This window comes from Pithys albifrons, chromosome 10 (genome assembly GCF_047495875.1).
Source record: "Pithys albifrons albifrons isolate INPA30051 chromosome 10, PitAlb_v1, whole genome shotgun sequence".
Classification (NCBI taxonomy): Eukaryota; Metazoa; Chordata; class Aves; order Passeriformes; family Thamnophilidae; genus Pithys; species Pithys albifrons.
The window spans coordinates 7,897,918-7,920,878 of record NC_092467.1 but is presented as its reverse complement, the minus strand read 5'-3'; the positions used below and the strand labels follow the sequence as shown (position 1 = coordinate 7,920,878).

General features: G+C 48.5%; 1 protein-coding gene across 2 annotated transcripts in view; it reads right to left on the bottom strand.

Moving 5' to 3' along the window:
* Positions 1-933: 933 nt before the first annotated feature.
* Positions 934-22,961, bottom strand: part of PBX1 (PBX homeobox 1) — a 130,642-nt gene continuing 108,614 nt past the window's right edge. Inside the window, exons 6-9 of one of the 2 annotated variants that reach the window (XM_071564786.1) lie at positions 20,987-21,146; positions 13,364-13,476; positions 11,790-11,879; positions 934-5,704 (exon numbers count right to left, since the gene is read on the bottom strand). In XM_071564786.1, the coding sequence (XP_071420887.1) occupies positions 5,612-5,704; positions 11,790-11,879; positions 13,364-13,476; positions 20,987-21,146 (456 nt within the window). In that variant the 3' untranslated portion in view covers positions 934-5,611. The remainder of the gene's footprint in view (positions 5,705-11,789; positions 11,880-13,363; positions 13,477-20,986; positions 21,147-22,961) is intronic. The other variant, XM_071564787.1, reaches the window with a different exon arrangement.

Sequence of the window (22,961 nt, the reverse complement as noted above, 5' to 3'; positions counted from 1 at the left end):
GATTCTCTCACTGGGGCCCAGTGAGACTTAGCATTTCTCTGTTTGGAGCTGGGATGAGCATTTATTAGAACAAAACAGCTGGGAGCAAGATGATATTTAAACTGGTATTAGGAGAGCACCGGTGGAGGGAGATAATTCCTGGGGCGGTCTGGCAGCGCGGCGGCCGGGGAGCTCCTGGGGTCTCCTGCCTGAGAGCGATACAGTTAATTTGCAGCCGGAGCTGGAGGCTGGCCCGTGCTGATATTGCTGTGTTATTTAGAAGAGAAAGGTCAGGCTGGAGATTGAATAATCATTGACAAGAAATCCATGGGGGAGTGGGGCAGCAGCTCCAGGCGAGATGCAGCAGCCCTGTGCTGGCTTCCCGAGGGGATTCTTTCCATCCGCTCTGGTCCCTGTGGGGTGTCAGAGGTGTTTGTGGCAGAGATCTAGCCCCCCTTTCTCCATCTTAGGGAATCATGGCCACCCCCTCCAGCTGCCCCCTTTTCCATCTAATACCTCCATCTCTGGGGACATGGCAGAGCTGTCATCGTTTTTGTCCTATGCACAGGCTCTTTTTTAAATTGCAAATTATTTAAAAATTTAAAATTACTTTTTTCTCAGAAACATTTTCCTGTTTTTTCTTTTTTAAAACTAAAACCCTCCTGAAAAACAGAAGAAGCTACAAAGCCTCTCCCTGTTCCCCAGCCCTGCCCCAGTCCCAAGTGTGATAAGGAAAATCCCCATTCTACCTTTTTTTTGGAAAGAAGTGCACTAACAAGTCCAACAAAGCAGTGAACCAACCATGAAAATGAAAGATTGAAAATGGGGTTTTTTGCATGGAAAAATCCATGTGTCCAGGAGCACTCGCCTCCTCCTGCCTGGGGAAACTGAGGCACAGTGGGAGGTCCCAGGGATGCTGTGCCTCAGGCAGCATCCCAATTCGCATCCCTCCAGCTCCCCCACTCATACCAATGGGAGCAGGACCCAGCATCAGGGTATTAATTACCTCTGCTCTACCCCAAAACCTTCCTGCCCCCTTCACCCCATGGAGAAGGCCCCACTGCATCTTGCTTTCCAATTTTTTTCTCCCAAAAAATACACCAGGTTTGGTTTCAGGGTTTTTTTGAATTTTTTTTTTTTTTTGCAACAAAAGAAACTATTTATTTGGAATATGCATTACCAGTACAAATCAGGAAACTGTAAAACCTACACCTTGTTAGTATCGTCATAGAACATAAAAGTCTCAATTGGGATCAGAAAGACAGAGGCCTTTTTTCTCTCTTTACAGAAGCAGAAAAGCTTAAAAGTTTCAAAACCAGGTTGGAACAGAGAGTCTTTTTTTTTTTAGGGTTTTTCTTTTTTTTTTTTTAATATTTGGAATCCATTAGAAAGAGAAAAAAAAAGATGGGGGAAAAATAGAAAAGAAAAAGCAACTCCGAACTGGATCATCTTTACAAGGGATAGAAAGGGCTTTGCAAGAACAAAAAAAGCAAACCGACAAAACCAACCCCCCAGGCAATGTCTGATTTACATCGTCTTAATAATAATAAAATAATAATAATAATAAAGGTGTACGAAAACAAAAGGACTCCAGGAAACCTTGGGATTAAAAGTTAACACCCCAAACCCTAAACCATTCAGTGATGTGAAAAGCTCAGTTTTTTTGGGAGGAGCAGGGGAACTGTTTTAAGGGACAACTAAAGTGATGCCAACTGGCATCTTGCTCAGCGCTTTTCCTTCAATCTCATGCCACAGCCACCGAGATTTTGGGCTGTATCTGGGGGCATTTGGGCTATGTCCCACCATGGGTGGGGGCTGCCATGTCCTGTCCCTTGTCCCTCACCTTTGTCAGCAGCCTGGTGCAGCTGGGGCTGGGGGCCAGGCTGTGAGACACCCCCATCCTCAGCAAGGTCCATGAGCAAAACCAGGTTGGAGCCTTCCCTGCTTTGAATCCCTCAGTTTTGGGCCAAGAGGAACACTGGGATTCAGGGCAGAGCATACAGGTGTCTTACACGTCTTGGGGAGTACTCAAGTCCTTTTGTGGGTCCCTGCCAACTCAGAATAGTCTGTGATTCTGTGATCACTCCCAGGCAGCTCAGCAAAACTCCCAGCATGGTGACCCATGGGGGTTCAGCACCTGACTCCCCATCTCCTCCCCAAAACTCCTTGGAATTCTGGCTCTCTTCAGAGAAATAATTCCACCCCTGAGCTCCAGAGCAGCCACAGAAGGATCTTCTGGAGCTGGGAGTCAACGGGAGTGGGGAGAAAAGGAACACCCCCCAAAAAACACCAGCATCACTTTTCACATCACTCTGGTCACAGCTCAAAAGCGCAAGGGAAGCGGCAAGGCCATCGTCTCGGACAGGTCAAAATAAACTCAGCATCATCATCAAAGCCCCCCCTCCCCATCCCAAATAATGCCAAAAAAATAAAATAAAATGTCATTTCTGGGTCTCAACGTTAAGAAACATAAAGTGTTAGACTGTACCTATTAATGCTCACTATTCCAACCATTTTTTTTCTTTTTAAAGTTTTACAAAATGAATTACCGTCACTTTTTAAACATTGTGTAAGAAGAAATGAGTGTGCACAACTCTACACTTTTCTAGCATTCTTGAACTAATTCACAAATGCAAGAAAATGGAAAAAAAAACAAACCATGGGAAAAAACAAACAAACAAAAAAAAGGAAGATGAATGTAGGTAGTTTGATGTTATAAACTATACAGGAATGAAGCGCTTGTTGCCACAGAAAGAACAGGGATGGGACCTTGGCCCTGTTCAATTTTGCGTGCTAAGAGGGTCATTTTTTATTCTTTTATTATAAACACTATTAAATTCCGACTGCGTTTTTGGTTTTTTTTTCTCCTTTATCTGAATATACAAGAACATTCATTATCAAATGTTCGTTATCATCAATACTACAAAGAACGAGACACAAATCGCAAGAAACAATGGAAAATGTTAATAAAGCTGAAAGAATCGTCGAGTTTTTTTTGTGATTTTTTTTCATTTTTATTTTTTTTGAGTTTCTGCAGGTTTTTTTTGTTTGTGTTTTTTTTGTGGTTTTTTTGTTTCGTTTTGTTTTGTTTTTTTGGTATCGAAGTCAGGTTTTTCTGGGCAGAAAAAAAAATAATAAAAAAAGAAGAAGAAAAAAACCCACAACACTCGGGGCTGGATAGAGGAGGAGAATGGGGAGGAGAAACAAAACCCAAAAATAAAAAAAAGCAAAGAAAAAGGCAAGCAAGCAGCTACGCCAACACAAACTGGGGGGACCAACCAGGGAACACAGAGGGTGAATTGCAAAGTACCGTGGAGGAGCGAGTGCCTGGAAAGGGGCACAGGCAGGAGGGGCAGTGGCTGCAGGGCAGGGGAAGGCAGCACCAGCTTGGGCTGGCTCCGGTGAGCGAGAGGCTTCAGCTCATTCCCAGTTGGTTTCCAAGAGGGACTGTGGCATTCCCACAGGCATGGCACTGCTGCTGCTCCGGAGAACAGACCTGACCTAGTCCCATGTCCCTGAAATGCTTTGCCAGAACAGTTTCATGTAAAATAAACTGGAAATGGATAAAAGGCAGCACTGAGGGAGGCCATGGGAGAAGGAAGAGAGTGGGAAGTGCAGGGTTGGAGAAGGTGGACAGCACCTCCCAACTGTCTTTGCAGGGAAACAACCTTCTTGGTGCTCTTAACACAGCTGGGAGGCAGCCCTAGACCTCACATGTCACATCCCATTCTGCCATAAGGTCCCTATTCCCAGCACGGATGTGAAAGGAGCAGAAAGTGTCTCACCACTGGACACATAAAGCCCCTATGCTGCAAGGTGACAGTGTGTCAGAGCTGTGGGCACACCAGTGCTGTGCCCTGCAGGCCAACAACCACTATCTTTTCCAGCAGAAGGGTGCAAATTTTTTTGGCAGAGCTTTAAGTGAAAATGGTTCGTGCTTAATGCAGCTCTGTGCTGGCAGCTCCATCTCAAGACCAGCACACGCAGGGTGGGCATGGACATTCAAAAGCATGAGACGCAGCCAAGAGGTATTGGGATCCATCACAAGGTGCCAGACATGCTGCACCCACACCAGTCCCCATGACACCCAGGGTCTTGCTGCAGGCTGGCTCAGCCTCCTCGTGCCTGCTGGAAGAACTGAAGGCCAAAAGTAATGCCCTGGCACAAAGCTCAGACCACTGCCCAGGGCAATTGGTGGTGCCTTTCCCTGCTTTTCTATGGAAACCATGTCCTCCCAGCATCAGGTACCTGGATGGGTGTTTGGGCAGGATGAAGCCTTGCTTACCAGCCATTATGGCTTGTCCAAACAGTGGACCAGAAAAGCTGGGCAGAAAATCTCACGATTTCTCCCATGGCCACTGTTCAGCATAACTCTTGGGATAAAAACAGCACCTGCAGCAGAAAGACATTCCCAAGGCAAGCACCCACCTGTCCTTGAGGGCTTCACCCTCAAGCAAACTTGTGCCATTGTGACCAAAAGCATCCAACATGCTCAACCCACTACATCCAGCCCTGGGATCCTGCTGCCTGTCCCTCACTGCCAGCTCAGCAGGGCTTTGGGAATGCAGAGGGTGGCACAAACCTCTGTGCATCCTGCCTGCGCTGGGGAATTCACCTCCTCCTCTCCAATATTGTAGCACACTGCTGGAAACATGAGTGAACACCCCGTGACACTCTCCTCAGGAGCAAAGGTCCACTGCCAGCTTCCGTAGGTGCTGTGGGAAACCTGCTGGGATCCCACTGACCATCCATGTCTGATCCCACACACCTCCATGAGTGCTCAGTGCCTTGTTATCAGCAATGGCTGTTTCTCACCCCCCTGTGCCTCCTTTCTTTCCCCCTCTTCTCCCTTCCAAAAACTGGCAGGGAGGATGGTAGGGTCTCATGGCTCATCCAGCTCACAGCAGCCAGTGGGATGTGTGACAGACTAGGGCAGGGACTGGGAACTGCTGGCAGTTTTCCTGGGGCTGGGAATGGGCTGGTACCTACTGGAAATGACGAGGAGTACACTGGCTCCTTCTACGTGCACAGGGGCTGTGCCCACCCGCCCCGTCCCCACGGCGCCCGAGGTACAGCTCACCAAGGCAGGGCTGGGCACGGGAGGCGATGCCAGGGCCAGCAGAGATGAGGTGGCAGCAGGCCTGCGGTGGCCATTCCCTGCGGAGAGGTAGCGTGAGAGACAGAGGGGCGAGGGGGACTGCCTGCCAGTGAGGGAGTGAGGCGTGACTGAGGTACATTCGTGGCTCCTCAGAAAGACACCGAACATGAGGCTGTACACCGGTCTGGGAGTGGTTTGTGTGGTGGCGGTGGATTTTTGTTTTTCCTCCTTAAAATCCTTCTACCTGCTGATACATCCTTCGGTGGGAAGGGGTGAGGGGAAGGGAGTGGTGTTGTGGCGGTGGTGGGGAGGTGGGGAGCGGCTTCTACCCAGAAAAGAAAGGGAAGAGAGTATAAAGAAGTGTCCAGATTGGCTGAAAAAAGCATCCCGACGAAGAGAAGAGAAGAGAAGGAGTCTTCTTGTGTGTGCTGATTGGGTTCACCTCCAGTCTGACTGCTGCGGTGTTAGGAGAGGCCCCCTCCCCTCCCGCCCCCGCCGGGGCCGGCTCAGCCAGGGATGCAATTTGCTGGGAGATCAGTTGGAGGTATCAGAGTGAACGCTGCCAGGGCCTTCTGTGGGGGAGGTCACCGACGATGGGGTAGTAGCGTCTTGCCAACCTCCATTAGCCTGTGGGAAGGGAGACACAGAGATGTCAGTCACCCAACAGCATGGCATGCATGACCCATCCACCTCAGAGCCCCCATTCCTCCCTCAGCGGGAGGCAATGTAGCAGACAAAGATTTCCCATCTGGCTCCTCCCACTCCCACCCTATCCACGGGAATGGGGCCAGAAACAATTCTGTTTAAAACAGGAGTTCTGATAAACTCTGAGTGCTCATGCCAAGTCCACCTCTTAAAAGAAAACTATTTCTCCACAAACTCTGAGTTCTAGCTGCTTGGGTTTTTTTTATCCCCAGATATGACCCTTTCCCATATGGAAGGAGGAAAATAGCAAACATCTCACTCTAGAGCCTCCAGCCTGGATGTTATCTGAACCCAAGTGCTATGAACATGCAGAACAAGCAATGGGTCCCAGGGGACTGCTAAGCTGTGCTGTGTCCCCCAGAATAGCTCCACGTCTTCACCTTCTGGAGGGAAGCCAAAGCACAGGACAACAGAGTTGCCACCACCATACCCCACTCGAGGGTTTGCACAACAAAGCATGGCAGACAACTTGTGCTGAGCCAAATTCTCCAGCCTCTCAAGAGCAGAGCTACTGGAGGGCCCTGGCTGCTGCAGGGAGGAGCCAGTGGTGCGCAGAAGCTGCTCCTCCATGGCTGCCATCCCCTTTGGAGAGGAGCAGATGTCACACCCAACCTCCTCTGCTCACTGTGACATTGATTCAGTGCTTGGCTAATTAATCCTTCCCAACCACTGCCCAAGCTACAGTTGGCAGCAGTCGCTATCCTGCTTTAGCAGTTTAGCAAACCCCACTCCACCTTGGGTGCAAGTGTGAAAACAGACTATGCCCCGTGTACCCCTTGCCTGCAGAGTCTCCCTGCTCGCTGCCCCCACCAGCTTCCACCCACACCCAGGCCCCGACCCACCATCCCTGTGCTCCCTGAGATGCAATATCCAGCCTTACACGTCTTGGACCGCTGCAAGAGGCAGCAATTACTGTAGATTATCAGCCCGACAATGACAGGCCGCGTAAAGAGAGACACAGAGCCAACTCCACCGCCCCGAGACTGGCATATTCAAGTACACTTAGGACATTAATAGCAATTTACGTGCCATCAGTGAGAGAGAACCACAATAGCTGTGCTGGCAGCCTCTTATTACCAAGCCTGTTATTTGTTGGAGTTACAAGCTATAATCACAACAGAAACTTTCAAAACCCTTATCTTCCGTGACGCACCAAATCTATTTCAGAGCCGTAATTGCTATGTCACCGGAGAGTTTGCTGCTTAATGCACTCAGATGCCATTTAGTGTTTGCAGGGTCATTACGGCGAGCAGGAGGGGGGAGAGCAGAGGGGGCTGTGTAGAGCAGGGCTCCGTCCCTATTGTGCTCAACTATTTTTAGTGAGGCTTTTGCACGCCAGTCACGGTTGGAAGGAGTGAGAGTGTCTTGCAGGCAGCGACTGCAGTGCCTCGATGTTTAGCACCCTTCTCCCCTAAATGCAGGGAAGCCCCACGGTACTCCAGTCTGGGAATCAGCCTTCCTGTGTTGCAGGTGTTTGTGTGGCTGAACACCACCTTGGTCACATCCAGTGGCAAGTCAAGAGGACAGTGTTATAGACAAGCACTCTATAAGGAGGCCAGATCCTTCTGCAGGCAGATGGTGGGCAGGCACCATCCCCACTCCTTCAGTGGAATTCACTCCATTGCTGCATGCTCCCAGCCACATGCATGATGCATCCAATTTCACCCAGAGAGCCCAGCCTCTTTTTGAAGCAAGGGGATCCCTCGGGATCTGAGTATAGTAAATCACTTGGAATCTCCCTCAAAGACAAGGGAATCTTTTGAGGAGGCTGTTGCTCCTTGCAGATCATCTGAGGAGCGTCTGCACACAGCTCTGACTTCCTCAGGAGGGGCAGAAGCGAAAGACAGAGCAATGGTCTCCAAGACATCTCTTCAGATGTCCCCTTCTGGTGCCAAAGAACAGGCAAGGCCTTGGTGACTATCCAAGCCTGGATCCTCAGTGATGGATTGCTGAAGCAACTGGTTTTGGTGCCCATTTCCACAGGCCTCAGCATTTTTGTCACCTCCAGCAAGTCTGGCTGGCTCCCTGCCCAGGCCTCCTACATGGGGCTGAGAGATACTTTCTGCCAATTTTTAAAGGCGCCTTCTGCTTAGCACGGAAGCTGTCTCGGCATCCCACCTTCTGTGACCAAATCCCTGTCCCACCACTGATGGCACAGAGTATCAGGTCAGCCTTCAAACAAACCAGATACTGGCAAGTCTGACAGAATAAAGTAGCATTAAAGAGGTTTCAGACTTCCGAGCTTTTAAGAGCTTGTATCAGGGCCTCATTACAATATGCACTGAAGGTCTTATTACATACGAGAGAATCCACCCTCGTCTAGACATCTCTTTCCAAGGGTCATGGCCAGGCATCCCTGACCACCAGAAGACACTAAGACATCCCTGATGGATGGAGCTTGGGCACTGAAGCCCTGCCAGACCAATTTCCATACCCTAGCCGGTGGTTATGACCATAAACCATAGCTTAACTATGATGGTGAAACACAGCTTGCTACCCAAAGCTCGGATTCTTAAGAGTAAAAAGTCTCAGCCCAAGTAAGGAGCTCTCAGCTCCTACAGGTAGCAGTGCCTGGTGATCCTTGCTGACAAGAGTGGATCTAAAACTCCCCATCACACCCTGCCATTGGCTACCACCATCTCTGTCACACACACTGCTTTGTAAACAGGAACAACTCTGCACAGCAGTGGTTTTAAACCAGAAACCTCACACTCTGATGAACTTTAAAAACAGTCTCTCATTTTAGATTTTTAAACAATCTATAAATTAAATAACAAAAAGCAATTTCTGAAAGGGTTTTTCTTTAAGATTACTGTAGTTCACTCATTCACTACCATATGGGGGAACTAGAACACTTTGTGGATTTACAGCCATGGGGCAGTGGCAGGATGGGCAGTGTTCTAGGGTGGGCCCCTCCAGAGGACTATGGCAATAAAGATCCAACTTGTACTGGAATCCAACAGAACCTGAGCACCTAAATGCTTTGAAACCCCTAGACTCAGGGACCTCCTGGGTACACAGGTGGAACCCCACAACAAACACTGTCCAGACAGCCCAGACACTTATCACTTAATGGTGCAAAACCATACAACCTCAAAGTTTGCCAAAAGGGCTGGCTCAGGCCCCAAACACCCCCTCATTTCAGGTGGGGGAGTCTCTTTTTCCTCTTAGTGTGACCCAAGACTGGGTATCCTTAAGACAGCTCCTGCCTCTACCACCTCTCCATCACCACCAGCATCCCGTCCCTTGCTGGGACCAGTGCTGCCCAACACTGTCTCCGCCCGTGGAGAAGAAATCTGTTCTTCCTCTGCCTCAGCCATCCCTGCAGGTCACAGGGATGGTGATGGCTGGGACATCGCCCATTATCCTGCTAATGATGCAGAACCGACTCCAGCCCTTTCCGCCCTGCGGAGTGGCCTGTCAGCCACTGAGCAGCAGAGCCACGGAGGGAGCTGGGCTTTGGGTAGATTCCTCTTCTCAGCTGTCACAACTTACACGCATTTAAAAATTCATCCTCCATCAAGGAAAGCAAACCCTGAGTGCTGTGTCCCTTGCCAAGGTTTCCAGCGGTGGAGTCGGGCAACCTGCCGCTGACTTCCCGGCGCTGATGGGCTCCGGGGATGACTTAACCTCAGCCTCCTGCAGACATCATTGTGACAGGGCTCTTGACTAGGTTTCGGCTCATCTCCTTCCAGCAGCTCACGGGGACGCTCGGGTGATGTGGGGACGGCAGCTTTCTGTGTCACAATCAGCTTTCCTCCACATTCCGCTGCCCCTCCTTAGCATTAAAGGGTTCAGGGAGAGTCAGGGAAGCCCTGCCTGCCATGAGACAGCCACCCTGAGGAGTGGCTCCTGCACTGAGGAGTTTCCCAGGACCTTTTCCAGGACCACTGCTTCCAAGAGGGCAGCCACACTTCAAGGTGGACAAACTGGGATCCATTAAGGGACTTCACTGGGTAGGAACACATTAAGTGACAATAAGAGCTCCAGGCCGGAGCACACTGCCAAGTACACAGAGGAAACAAAACATTTGGGGATAGAGAGGCAACTCAGAAGATGTTTCCTAAACTATCTGCTCAGCTCCCTGCCTCATTCCTCATGCCTACAAAAGCTTCACGTGGAAATGAGGAGCTACCCAGAGTTACCTATGCCATGAACACTTTGCCACCCTGTTCATCTCTTAGCATTCCAAATGGGCCATTTTGGGCTCCTGCCCTCTCTGAAAACCAGCCCGAGAAGGCATCAGGTGCCGAACATGCCAGGTCCCCATTTGAAAAGGACAGGGAGGACAGTAGAACCCCTGCCACTCTCAGGGCACCATTTCCCAGTGCTGCTCATGGGAACAGTGGTTCTCCAATTACCACAGCCAGAAACACCAGTCCAGTTCTTCTCATCCTATTCAGCTTTCAAGTTTCCACTATCTCTTTCTTCTCCTCTTCCCTGTTGTCCCCTCCCTGCCTTGTAATCCCTGGCAGCAATTCTCCCCCCTTCACCAAATTTTGGCTTAACCCAGGCCACTGTTATTTTCCAAGCCAACTGCAAGTGTAATCAGCTCAGCCTCTTTCCTTGGGGGTATTTTAATTTATACAAAAGTATCATCTCTTATCATGATCAGCCTGCGATTCATTTACTCTCCAAGTATTAAAAAGCCAGAAAGGGAATAAATTCAGCGCATGGAGAAATTAATGCGGAACGATAGGCTCTTTCATGTGGCATTTCCAAGCGCCGTTTTTGCAAGGGGCTTATGTAATGAGACATAATTATCTGCACATGTTCAATTACATTACTTCACAAATCTCCCTGCCTCTGCCTCCTGACGTCAAGCCGCCCACTAAGCCCTGGCACCCGCAGGAGAGGAGAGCACAGCCCCCCGTCCCACTGCACCCCTCTCCCTGCACTCCCTCCCCACCCTGGCAGTGGCCATCATACAGTGATGACCCAAAGATGGTCACATACCAGGTGACAAATGGCACAAAGCTTGGCTGGGAGAGTGACAGGACTGGGCGGTGCACCATACTGAGGTCTTGGCTGCAGGATGACCATCCCACCCGAAGGGCCATCATCTCCTTGCCCAGCTCAAGACTACCCCATTTCAACCTTCAGCCTTCTGGATGGGCACCGTGGCAGCCTGTCATGTCCAGGGCCAGCTGTCCCCTCCTCTGTGCCACCCCGGACACCACTGCCACCACCCACTCGGCGCTCACAGCCTCCTTTTCCAGGCTGCCCTCCTCTCCCAGCTTGCTGTCACCGCTGCTGAGATGGTGGACGATTGATCTGAGAAATGAAGTTGGATTGCTGTCCCGAATCTACACTGGGTTCTCCTTGTGTGTGTCTGATCGATTTCCCCCTGTGCGACACAGCTTGTCGCTACGAATTTTCATGCTAGTCAGAACCCGCCAGCGCACCCAAGAACAAGGAGAAGATGCTCCAGATACTGCCCTCCCCCTCGCATCCTCCCCCAGCCCAGCTGGGCGAGGTTTTCTTGGGTTGACGTTGGTTGGCTCTGTGGGTTTTTTTTCTCCCATTTATTTGTGACCGTTAATGCCGCCAACCCCACCGCCACTGCGCTTTCAGATGCCGGCCAGGGATCGGTTATTTTTAGATGGTTGCTCCAGGATGGCGCCATTGGCCTCTGTGTGGAGCCATCTCTGAACCAGGGTGTTTGCGGTGACATTCCCCACCGTGGTTACACGAGGTGTCACCTGTTTAGCAGCTCCTCTCGGCGGAGCGCGTGTGGCCGCAGGTGCCAGGCGAACGCTGATCGGCTCTGACAGTCCGAGACGCCAGCTGCCTGCACAGAGCCTGCCCCGTCGCCACTTTTTTTGTGGGCAAAGCTCTGCCGTTGGCGTGACCGATACAGAAGCAATAAACTAGGTGACCGTAAAAGCAAAGACAAGTCCTACTAAGTGGCATTCTGAGCCCTATGGCTTTGAAATAATTGGCAGTGAGAGAACAAGGAAAAAAAAAACCCAAAAAACAAGAACCCGACCCTATTTTTTTTTCTTACACTGATGCCCTGCGGACTATACATCTGACTTGCCGCGAGTCCGTCACTGTATCCTCCTGTCTGGCTGATAACATGGCGAAGGGTATCCACCTAAACAGACCAACGACAACAAAGACACAAATTAGAGTGAAATAAAGTTTAGTGGCCAAAGCTGCTTCTGTTTATCTTTGGCAAGATAAAACCAAACAGTAATAATAATCATGATAGTCATCATATAAAAATAAAGGCATATATTCCAAGAGGGGTAAAAGAGAGCCACAGTTGGTCTTGCTGAGAGAGACGAGCCAGAGGACTGCTCCTGCCTCCCTCACCATCCCTTGCCTGCCCCGGTGGCCCTGTCATACTCTCCTTGGTCCCAAGTGTTTAGAGAAAAAGAGTGGAGAAGGAGAACAGTGTGGCAAGCGTGGTGTGGGATCACCTGGAACACATCACTGTGGCCAGCTCCACCATCATGCTCAGGTTCCTACCCCTACCCCCCTTCCACCCTTGACCCCAAGCACTGGGAAGCTCACAGCAGTGGAAGGAGATCCTCAGAGCTGGCCAAGCACCTTCCCTGCAGAGGGCCCAGAGTGGAAATATACCTACCATGGTAAAGGCACCAGCAGTTCTCCTCCAGGTGCCCTGTTCCTCTCCCTGCACCTCCCCTAGCCCAATCCCAGCAGTGGTAGATGTGCTGAGCATGTCTCATTGCCCATGGATGACATGCATGCTCCACGTCCAGCACCATCAGGGAGCAGCCTTGGCTTTAGAGAGCTCTCCTTGTCCAGTGCAGAAGTGTCAAAGTGGCTGCCATCTCTCAACACAGAACAGAGCCTTAGATGCCAGAAAGGGGACTCATGGCATATCTGGACATCGTACAGGAGGTGGGAGATCTGAGTGAGATCCTGGCTCTTTTAAATTCTTTCTTTTTGTCCCAAGCATGGGTTGACGTTTCAGCAACGCTTCTCAAAGCTCCCTTGTTCTCTCCTGCCGGTGTGTTGGTGTGTACATGGGTGGTGTGAGTGCCTGTGCTTTGGGGAGGTGGGGAGATGGTGAAGGGTGGCTTTTAATTATAAAAAAAATAAAAAAAATTTAGCTATGTATTTGAACATTTATTGCCTTTCAGCAGATACCTGGTTTGGCATCAAAGGAGTAAGTGCAAGCCTTGTAAAACGAGACACCAGTCCAAACATCTGGCCCCTTCCCTTGGAAGAATAAAGCAAGCAGAACCTAAACCTCAGCTGCTTTTGTTTGACTTTGTGCCTACTCTCCTACACCTTCTTTCCTCCTAGTACAACTATCAAGCCAGAGCCAAATGCATTCACAAAGTGTGGGCAAGTCTCCTCAAGACTATGGTTGTTGGTTTGATTGGGCATTTGGTTTTAGTTTCTTTTGGATTTTTTTTTTGTGGTTGTTGCTGTTGCCTTTTTTGGTTGGTTGGTTTTTCAGTTTGGTTTGCCTTTTTTAAGTGTTGATTGGTTTGTTTGTGCTGGTTGAGATTTGCTCTTTTCAGACGGGAGGGAGAAGTGCCAATACAATCAAAGGCTCCTCCAACACTAATGCATTCACTGGCAGTACATTGGATGGGTCCCTACCTGTGACTGCACGTTGGCTCCAACCTGGGCCCCTTGGTAAGAATCCCCATTGAGAGACTGCACGCTCATGAACAAATCTCCAGAGTTTGACATGTTAAAAGAACTGGAAGAACCTGGAAAGGAAAGAGTGAGGCACCTGAATCACAGAAAGGAAAAAGATCCACCCCATGACTCTCAGCCAAGAGGAAGGAACAACATGCAAAGCAACCACAAAAACAAAACACACAGTCAGGTTAGTAGTATGAAGAACAGAGCAAGCAAAAAAAAGGATGCACTCTTGAGGTTATTCAAAGCCACATGTTGTTACAGCTCAATGCCAAGAACATTCTTCAACAGCTCCTCAGCTAGAGGAAGGATTCTTCATGCTTTTGACTGAGACAGACAAAGTACAGCCTGAAGGACTTGGACAGCCCTTTCCCTTCATTTCAGGGCATCAAAATCCTTCAGGCAGCTTTGAAAAATCTCAGTTGTTGGAGGTGTCCACCTGGCAGACAGCACTGGAGAACAGAATTACCCAGACAGCCTTTGCTGTTGAGAGCGGGTAATTCTATTCTGTGCTGCTCTCTGTAGGGTGAGCACACTCAGACCTGATCCAGTTCCACAGCTGGAGCTCTGGCTGAGCCACAGTGAGCTCTGCAAGGGAGTGGTGTGTGGGGTTTGCCTTCAGGACAGCAGGGACCCATCACTGGTGGGAAATTCAGCACACCAGGAGCAAAGACTCACAAAAATGTGAAGGCACCTGGGCTAGACTCCCAGTGCCCATCATGCTGGCAAGTGTCTTTCATTGTGATGGGCCATGACAGAACACAAGGGTGTCACAGCTCTCCTGGGCCAGCTGCCCCAGAGGAACGAGCTCTGTAAGAAAATTCCCCACTGCATGCACCAGTCAGTGTTAGGCTAAAAAATGGTATCGAGTCAAGACAACTGGGTGGGATCAGGATTAAAAAAAACACAAATGAAAAGGAAAAAATAAATCCCGCCTTCACAGAAACAAGGTTTTCTGCTTCCAGCTTTGAGATATCTGAGCACCTCCTCAACCACTGAATGGGAGAAACAAATTCATCGTGTAACTGGAAGGCAGGGAAGGAGGCAAGGGGGTTAAAAATAAATAAAAAGGTTTTATGGGATTATTTCAGAACTTATCGTGCAGATCAGCGCGTTAAGTGTGAGACAGCTCAACGTGCAAGGTTTGGTTATATACATGACGTTAGCCTTGGAAAGGAGAGACTTCAGGGGCCCAGGTCAGTTATGCTTTCAGCTCCAGTCCCAAATATACTCTCATCATCTACACTGCCACTTCCAGCTTGGAAGACTGGCAACCACAGTCCTGGTGGAATTGCCCAACTATGGCTCATGCGTACACTCTGACAAATGCCTGGCAATTCCCCTCCCCTTGGTGGAGAGGGAAAAACCACACTGGACAGCCCCCAGTTCTGCCCTGGATGTGGAGCATAAAGGCTCTTCTAAAGGAAACCACCTCTGAGAAAGGTCAGGGAACAGGTGGGAGGTCTATGCTGGAGACTTCATGTTCACTAAATTCTCTGCTGCTCTCTTGGTGACTGACTCCTTTGTCAGGTGCTGGCAGTTCTCAGAATTGCAGGAAAGCAGAAACATTGCCGCCAGATACAATGCCCAAGACAGTCAAGAGAAAGATTCATCTTTAGCACAGTGAGTCTTGGATCAGGACCCTCCCACCGGTGCCTGAAAAGAGTGAAGCCAGGAATAGCTCATTGTCTGTGCTCACTGTCAACCCTGCCCAACCTGTTCCAGAAAGCAATCCCACTGTGCTGCGTAAAATAACGGGGACTCGTCAGAAGGCAGCTGTAACCATTGCCTCCTCTGCTCAGCTGGCAAAGGGCTCCTGTCACTTCCCAGCCTCTCAGGTTACTTGCTATTTTAAAGGCAAAAAACCTAGGGAAACGAGCTAGCAGACTGAGGACAGCCCACCCTGACAGTGCTCAACTTTAAGCGTGAAGACAGGCATGTTTCACACGCACAAAGATGCTTCGACCCCATTTTCTGAGTGATTGCTTTGACCACCTGAATAAAAGCACAGGGTGGTAAAACAGCTTTGTACTCCTGCACTGGCTGAGAACCAAGACTCTGCAGCTACTGCTGACAAGAAGCAAAGAATCCTATTCTTTTTAGGTGAGCAGAAACCTTTGAGATCACACAAATAATCAGTGGCACAGCTAGGAAATCCCCTGGCATGGCACTGCTATCACTCTGCCCCCAGCAGAGCAACATTTCATCCCACCTTCCCTTAGCAGAAGAAAATTATAACAACAATAACAAATAAAAATGCCATAAACTTAACTGATATTTTATTGAAACTTAACAAACCTGGCCATAAAATTGAAATTGAGAGGGAGGAAATAAACAAACAGCCACAAACTCTAGTTCTGAAGAGCGACGGTGTCTTGGAAATCATGAGGAACGCTGGAAATGTCACTTACAAGATATACACTGCTATTGGCAAGGGGTATTTTTACAATATATGTGCATATCTAAACGGTAAATATGTCTCGCTGCTGATGTGGATGCAAAGATAAATATGCGCATACCAATGGCGCCGCACGTATGGATGCATTTGTGTCAGAGCGGTAATTGCAGAGCCCTTTGCGCCGCCGCATTGCTGCTTCAGCACTCCACTGTCTCTGCAGTCGCCATGTCTGAAAATTATGATGGCCCAAAGTCTCAGAGACATGGCTGAGAGGGGCTGACACACTCGGGTGGGCGCAGGGGCAGGAATGTGAAGAGCTCTGAAAATTAAGGCTCAGGTATCCTCCAGGAATACAAGTCAGATCCTTTCACTAGAGGAGGCTTCATCGTAAATCTAAGCTGTCCCTCTGAAAGGCTCCATCCTGAACACGCTACAGGTCTTTGGTGGTCATAATTTGGTTTGGGGCTCCTCAGGAATAGAGAGGCAACAAATGAGAGCAGCTCACCTTTGAGCTTGTGAACCAGGTGAAAAGGGCTCTGATCTTGGCATGGAAGTCCTTGTTTGTAGACTTAAAAACCTACTTAAGAACCCAACATTTTTCATCACTTGTAGCAGTGTGGAGGAGTGGTTCATCTTCAGCATGGAGACAGCTCATCAAACCCATCACCAACAAGACCTATCACTGCTGTTCCTTAGTACTGAGTTTCTATCAGGTCAGCACCATCTTCAGAAGGAATGCTGGAAGTCTTTAAGCAAGTGACAGCACTCAGATCTTACCCCTGGGTGAAGGCCTACACCAAAACAGTGCCCACAAAGAGATTTCTTCCCTAATGCTTCTGATGAGCAAAACCCACTTCAATTTTGCCTCCAATTCAGAAACCTTCACAAGTTTGACTGCTGGTATTTCTTGCACCACTTCTCCAGCTCTTCAGAAAGCTGCTTCTCTAGGTTCTCTAATGTCTTCTATGTTCTGACAGTCTCAATTTCCACCTCAAATTTTCCAGGACTTCTTACAGGTTCCTTTCTCAAAAGTACCTGACAACTCAAATAGCATCAGGAATAAACCAACAGGGTGATGGTGTTCACTGGAGCTGCCATCCTCACCTGCTGCTTCATACCACCTACCACCAAGAGAGAGATCCAGCACACTGAACTGCTTATGTTGATTTCGGCTTGTCTTGCAGACATGACCAAACCTGACATCAATGGCAATGACACAGATGTATTGAGAACACAGGAGATACTCCTCCTGTAACTTTTCCTTATGTCTCTACCATGGCCAAAGACGAGGGAAGAACATGATGGATCTCAGCTGGACAATGCCACTAAGTTTGAGAGCAGGCCTAAGCCAGGAATGATCCAGCATGACATTACGTCTTTTTCACTTGCCAACACTCAAGACACTGGGTGTTACCATGATCAGAACAGAATTTGCTGAAGGAGGGTCCTCTCCAGTACTGTGTTTTGGACACATATGGGCAAAGGCAGAGAAGATACTGCAAGCAGACCTGTTCCTGATGAAGTACATTTCCAGGTAACAGCTTTGCAAGAAGATTTTTAGAAAACAAAAAGGTAAGCAGGAAAAAACAAACTAGCTCAGGACAATTTTGGCTGCTCTGCATGGAAGATTTCACTGGATGTCATCACCTGTGTGTGGCCCTTGAGGACTCAGGTTGGCAAAAGGTTCTGCCCACATAAAATAGCTTTCATTTGCCATGTGGTTTTTGTGCTGAGATTGTCTAGGCCATCAGAATGAGGATGGGGAGTTGTTAGCCCAAATGAGCCAGACATCTCAGCTTATTTGAACATCTGGCTGATAAAGCCCAACTGCATGTATTCACAATGAAAAGGTGTTTGACATTCAGGCCTGGGTGACTGAGGATGGGGGACCTTGCTTTGCACGTGCCAGATGGCCAGACAGATGCAATCCTTGCCCTTGTCAATGTGTGGCCAATCTCTTTGACTGACTGTAGCCATTCACTGATCTCCAGTAACATGGGTATCAATGCAGAGAACAGATGGGCCTGCGTAGCCATAGCAGAAATGAATTTAGCTCCTGTCCCAGGTCCCACTGCATCCAGTTCCACCTCCTCTTCCAGCATGGCCCTCCAGAGACTACATTGTTGGTCACTTGTTTTTCATGATCTGTCCTCTGCCTACTTTCTTTCCACATGTCTTATACTGTATTTAAGCCAGAAGGTCCGGCAAATTCCCAGCAAATCCTATCTTTGTTCTGGCTTCTTCCACACCAAAGTCACAGCCAATGGTCTGGGAACAAATAGAAGTTTACGGTGTAAAAGGAGAGGCATCATACATCTTAGTCCTTCCCCTCTTCATCCACTTTCATATTCCTCCCTGGGGAATTCAACACATGGACACCATTCTCCAAATCTTTCTCAGACAGGTATTTCAGACCCAGCATGTTCAGATGTGCTTCTTGCTGCTAGCACTTATAGCATGACATGAAGCAGGTCACATGACTCCAGATGTCTTCAGGATATGTTTTTGTCCCAAAACATGACAGTGCAGAGGTGCCTGAATGAGCTGTTACACCTGCATGGTTCAGCTGGGGAGATCTCAACCTGGGATGCCACTGCTGGGAGATAAAAACCTCAGACAGTTCCAGCTGTCTTCTCAGGAGAGGACATGCAAGGGCACCCAGACCCACTATCTCTGCCAGCTGACCCAGAGACCACTGCAGTGCTGACAGCAGGGCCTCCTTGCTGCTTTGCCACTGTTGCAGTCTGCAGGCAGGGTGGTGGGATCCAGGCCAGGTCAGAAACACTTCTTTTCTAGCAGAGGAAGGATCTCTGTGGCCTGAGAGCTCCCCTTGCTTTGCTTGAGCACCACTGACACATCAGGCACTTGAAAAGGGGTCGATTCTGGAGTTCAGACAAGTGAGCCAGAAAGAGGACCCAGGAGCTCAAGTTTTACCTGTTAATAACAGGACTGTTTGTCCTTCCTTGAAAGAGCAGTGTTACCCAGGGATTATTTCAGCTGTTTACTGCAGGGTACTGGCCAATTTATCTCAGAAACAACCATATTACTGCCTATGGGGAAGGCAAAGAAACAGCCTCGCACCAGAGCACTATTTAACTGGGCAGGCTTATTATCCTACACGCAGGCCAGATCCAAACCCACTTAAGCAATTTAAAGCTCTTCCCTTGCTATTCCAGAGCTTTGGATCTGATTCCAGTTGAAGACAGAGAAAAAGAAGGAAAGCTGCGTCTCTTTGGTCCAAGCTGATGTGGTCTACAGGACAGCATCCCAGGCAGCAGGCATCTCCCTCAACACATGCAATTCCACCCTCGCCAGCAGAATTCCTTCCAGTCCTTTCTACAGGGAGTGTTAACATCAAGATACCCCACCCTACAAGAAATTTTAAGTGAACTCTTTGGAAATAACGACATTTTTTAAACTGCAGCTAAATCTTCAGCAGTTCAGACAATGGAAGGGGACTAGGAATTCCCAAACTAAAAAGCCTCGAATAAAATTTCTGCAAACTGTCCCTGCAGAGCTCTGCTGCATCTACCTGAGCCCTCAGAACATCTCACCTGAGCCAGAACAGGCAGTTCTGGGCAAGGAGGAGGTGGGAGAGATGTGTTCCAGCAGTACTTCTGACCTGCAGGTCTCTCCCTTGGGGGCTCTAGGGGGTAGACCCTTAGCAAGTACCATGTCCCCTGAAAATTAAGAGGTTGTGTGTAGGGACTTCTCTCCACTGCCTGACTGAACAAGCCTGCTACCACTTGCTCTGTCCAAGCCATCCACAAGCCGCTCCAAGGTGTGGAGTTGCTCCCCAGCACAGAACAATCAACCCCCATTTACTAACAGGCTGCTTTTGCCTTCCTGCTGAGGGAATGGTTTGGGACATCAGCCAGAGACCCATGCCACTGGTTCCTCCCTTTGTTTGACCCCTGGCTCTCCACTTTCTACTCCGATCCTCCAGCCCTAGGAGTGCATCTGGGGTGTGATTCCTCTGATACTTGCACAGGCAGGGTTCTGCTCACTGCAGAAGCATGTCCTGACAGCAACCAGCATTTACACAGTCAGCTTAACATCTTGCTGCCCACCATCCTTTTTTTACTCCATTCTTTCCTCTGAGTAGCCTACCTGATAACAACAAGCCCTGGGCAAAGGCACCATGAGCAGACATGGAGCTCAAAGGCACAAGAGTGGCACATTTCCACTCTCCCTCCCACCTCTAAAAAGAAAACAGGCATGCGAATATTTGCATGGATAACAAAGTACATGGCACCCATGAAGTTTCCTTTTTCCCCTCTTTTTAAACACATCCCAGTTTTCCAATGCTCTTGGGAGCAGAGCACAACCAGCTGACCACAGTCCCAGATCATTTTTGGGTCAGCCAACCTTGCAGCAGGCACCATGCATGAACTAAGCATCGTCCTCTAGCAGAGGAGTTGAAATCTGGGCAAAGTGCTCTGTGCCTTTGACCCTCAAAACAAACAAATGGAAACCACATTAAATGGGAAGGAAGGGGGAAAGGGAAGGACCCATGAATTTCTCTGGATTGCACTGACACAAAGGAAAAATAAAATTCACACAGAGCACACTCTTGCAGGTGGTCCAGACACTGTTATGTAAGCAATCAAAGATAACCACAATGGAAATAAAATCAAAGGATACAAATTTACCCAAAACAACACCCAAAATGGCATGAGTTAGGACATCCCAGAAATGCTGGGGTTTATCCATTAGGGTCATTCATGCTTTCAGCCCCAGTGAAATAAAATCATTAAGCAATAACTTTTCTGTTACTTTTTCTCTCCCTCCCAAGTGCAAGCAATCCCAGCAACAGTTTTTGGATCAATTTCTGGTTTTGTGTTTACCATCCATGCACATAACCCACAACATGGTCACAAGGTCTGATCACATCCTTTTTCCAACAAAAAACAGAACAGGAAAGGGAAAGAGGAAAAAACTGAGAAAATAGAGGGGAAAAAGCAAAGAAAATAAAGTACCCCCCACAAAAGAACCCTCAAAATCAAACCCATTTCTCTTTTTCATTTTTTTAAAGACCACAAAAGTGAGCAAACCAGATCCAGAAAATAAAAGTTGAAATAACCAAAAGGAGAAAACAAGAGAGAGATTAGAGGGATGGGGGAGAACAAACAAAAACCCGAACACTAACGACCCAAAATAAAAGAAAAATAAAAACTAACCAGCTGAATTGGGAGTTGAGGGTGAGTTAGCCTGGCTTCCATGGGCTGACACATTGGTAGCCGTGACAGCCGTTTTGGCAGCATAAATATTGGCTTCCTCTTGAAATTTACCTATGTTCTTCTTGTACCGGATTCTCTTATTTCCAAACCAGTTTGATACCTAGAGCAAGTTTAAGAGAAGACAAAGCATTAACATTTTGACTCTGGCAAGATCACCTGGGTGAGGAGGTGGATTAGTTCAGGTTAAGCAGTGCATATTCTTTTGCCTCCCACAGTCTTCCTAGCCATGGAAGGAAGTGCCAGGTGTGTCACATCAAGCCCAGGAAAGGTGATGGGACCTCCTTGAGAGCACTGGGTTTGTGTGGATATATCTGGTTCCTCTAAGTCCACTTAAGGGGATGGGACGCTCCACAGGAACCACGACACCCACCCCATGAAAACAGAAGATAGAGTCAAAAAAGCCTGAATTTTGAAAAGAGGTTATGTGTCATTTTGGAACTTTTCTTTTTGTCTCTTCCTCAGTACTTTTTTGATGGGACAGATGCCCTGATTCCCAGATACCTGTTCTCCCTTTGGAGAATCCAACGTGGCTTTCAGGGAGAACACCCAGCAAATTGTTTGGGGCCTGGCTGACAGACAAAATTGCCTTGGTATCACTGAAGCTCTTCTTTGTTCCATCTGAGTGAAATCAGTGCACAACACCAGAAGTGGATGCTCTTCGTCCAGCTGAGCTCAGCTTTGCAATGTTTAGCATGAGCCACCACATAAACTGGGAACCTCAGCGGAAGGTTGGACAGGGAGCACAGGGCTCATCCTAAAACCTTACTTTGGTCCCAGGAAACCAGTGTCCTTTGGAAAGAGGTCGGAGATGCTTCCACTGTGTTTGCCCAGAGACCTGCTAATAATGATAATACTGTTTGCTTGCAGGCACTATGTCACACTGAACTATTTCAGAGAAGACATGGGAAATATTCCACCTACAGTTTGGGAAGCAGCTCTCAGCTTCTTCTCCAACAACACTGAACACAGAGAGCCAGGGGATTGTCCTCTTATGTGCAGGTCTCTAAGCAGGAGACAACTTCCAGCCACTACCAACCTTCTTTGAGAAAGCTCATCAGGATGAAGAGAAAGGACAAATGTTTGAGCATGCTGCAATGCTCACAGAACAGTTCCAGCATTCCTAGAATTGCCTGGAACTGCAGCTTTGACCTTGCAGATCAACTCTTTGGTGGCACTCCAAGGACATTCTCCCTTTGCTTGCTAGTGAGCAAGTACATCAGTGCTCCCCCCTTCCAAATGGACTGAACAAGCACCAAAACACAGAAGACAATAATGGATGTTTATCCTTGGAAACCCATGACTTTTCCCTTATCTTAGGGAAATTGTTTGGGCTTGGGTGTTGATGACTGAAACTAATAAACTTTTACTCCTGTGATATCTCTACCTGCAGTGCTCCTAGAGCCTTCAGCAGCTTCAGTAAAGAAGTGGTTTTGTCCACCAATTTACCCACTACTGAACTGCAGGTATCCAACCCTGCACTGCTGCAGAGCAGGAGAATAAAATATAACCTGCAGAGACTGAGATCAGCACCCAACACAGACATGGGAGCAAACATTTGGATGGCACCAGGAGCAGGTCCTGTTTGCAAGGAGCTCCATTTCACCTCTTGGCCCACTTTTCTCACTAAGGCCATTGTGCTCCTTTGTGATCTTCCCATTTGGCCATCTCTCTAAAACAGCTCTTCTGGCTTCAAATGCTAGAGCCAGTGTGTGAACTCTGAGTACCACAGGGCAGGAAGATGGGATAAAATGACTGCACAAACAATCTCCATCTTAAAACTTCTGATGCAAAGAACTTGCCTGGCTTGGTCAGCCTTTGAGTTCAGATCAACTCTGCTTGTGAGCTGCACAGATTCATGTGACCCATGTTCCCACTTAGTCCCAGCAAAACCAAACCTGGATGTGTGTTTGCTTCT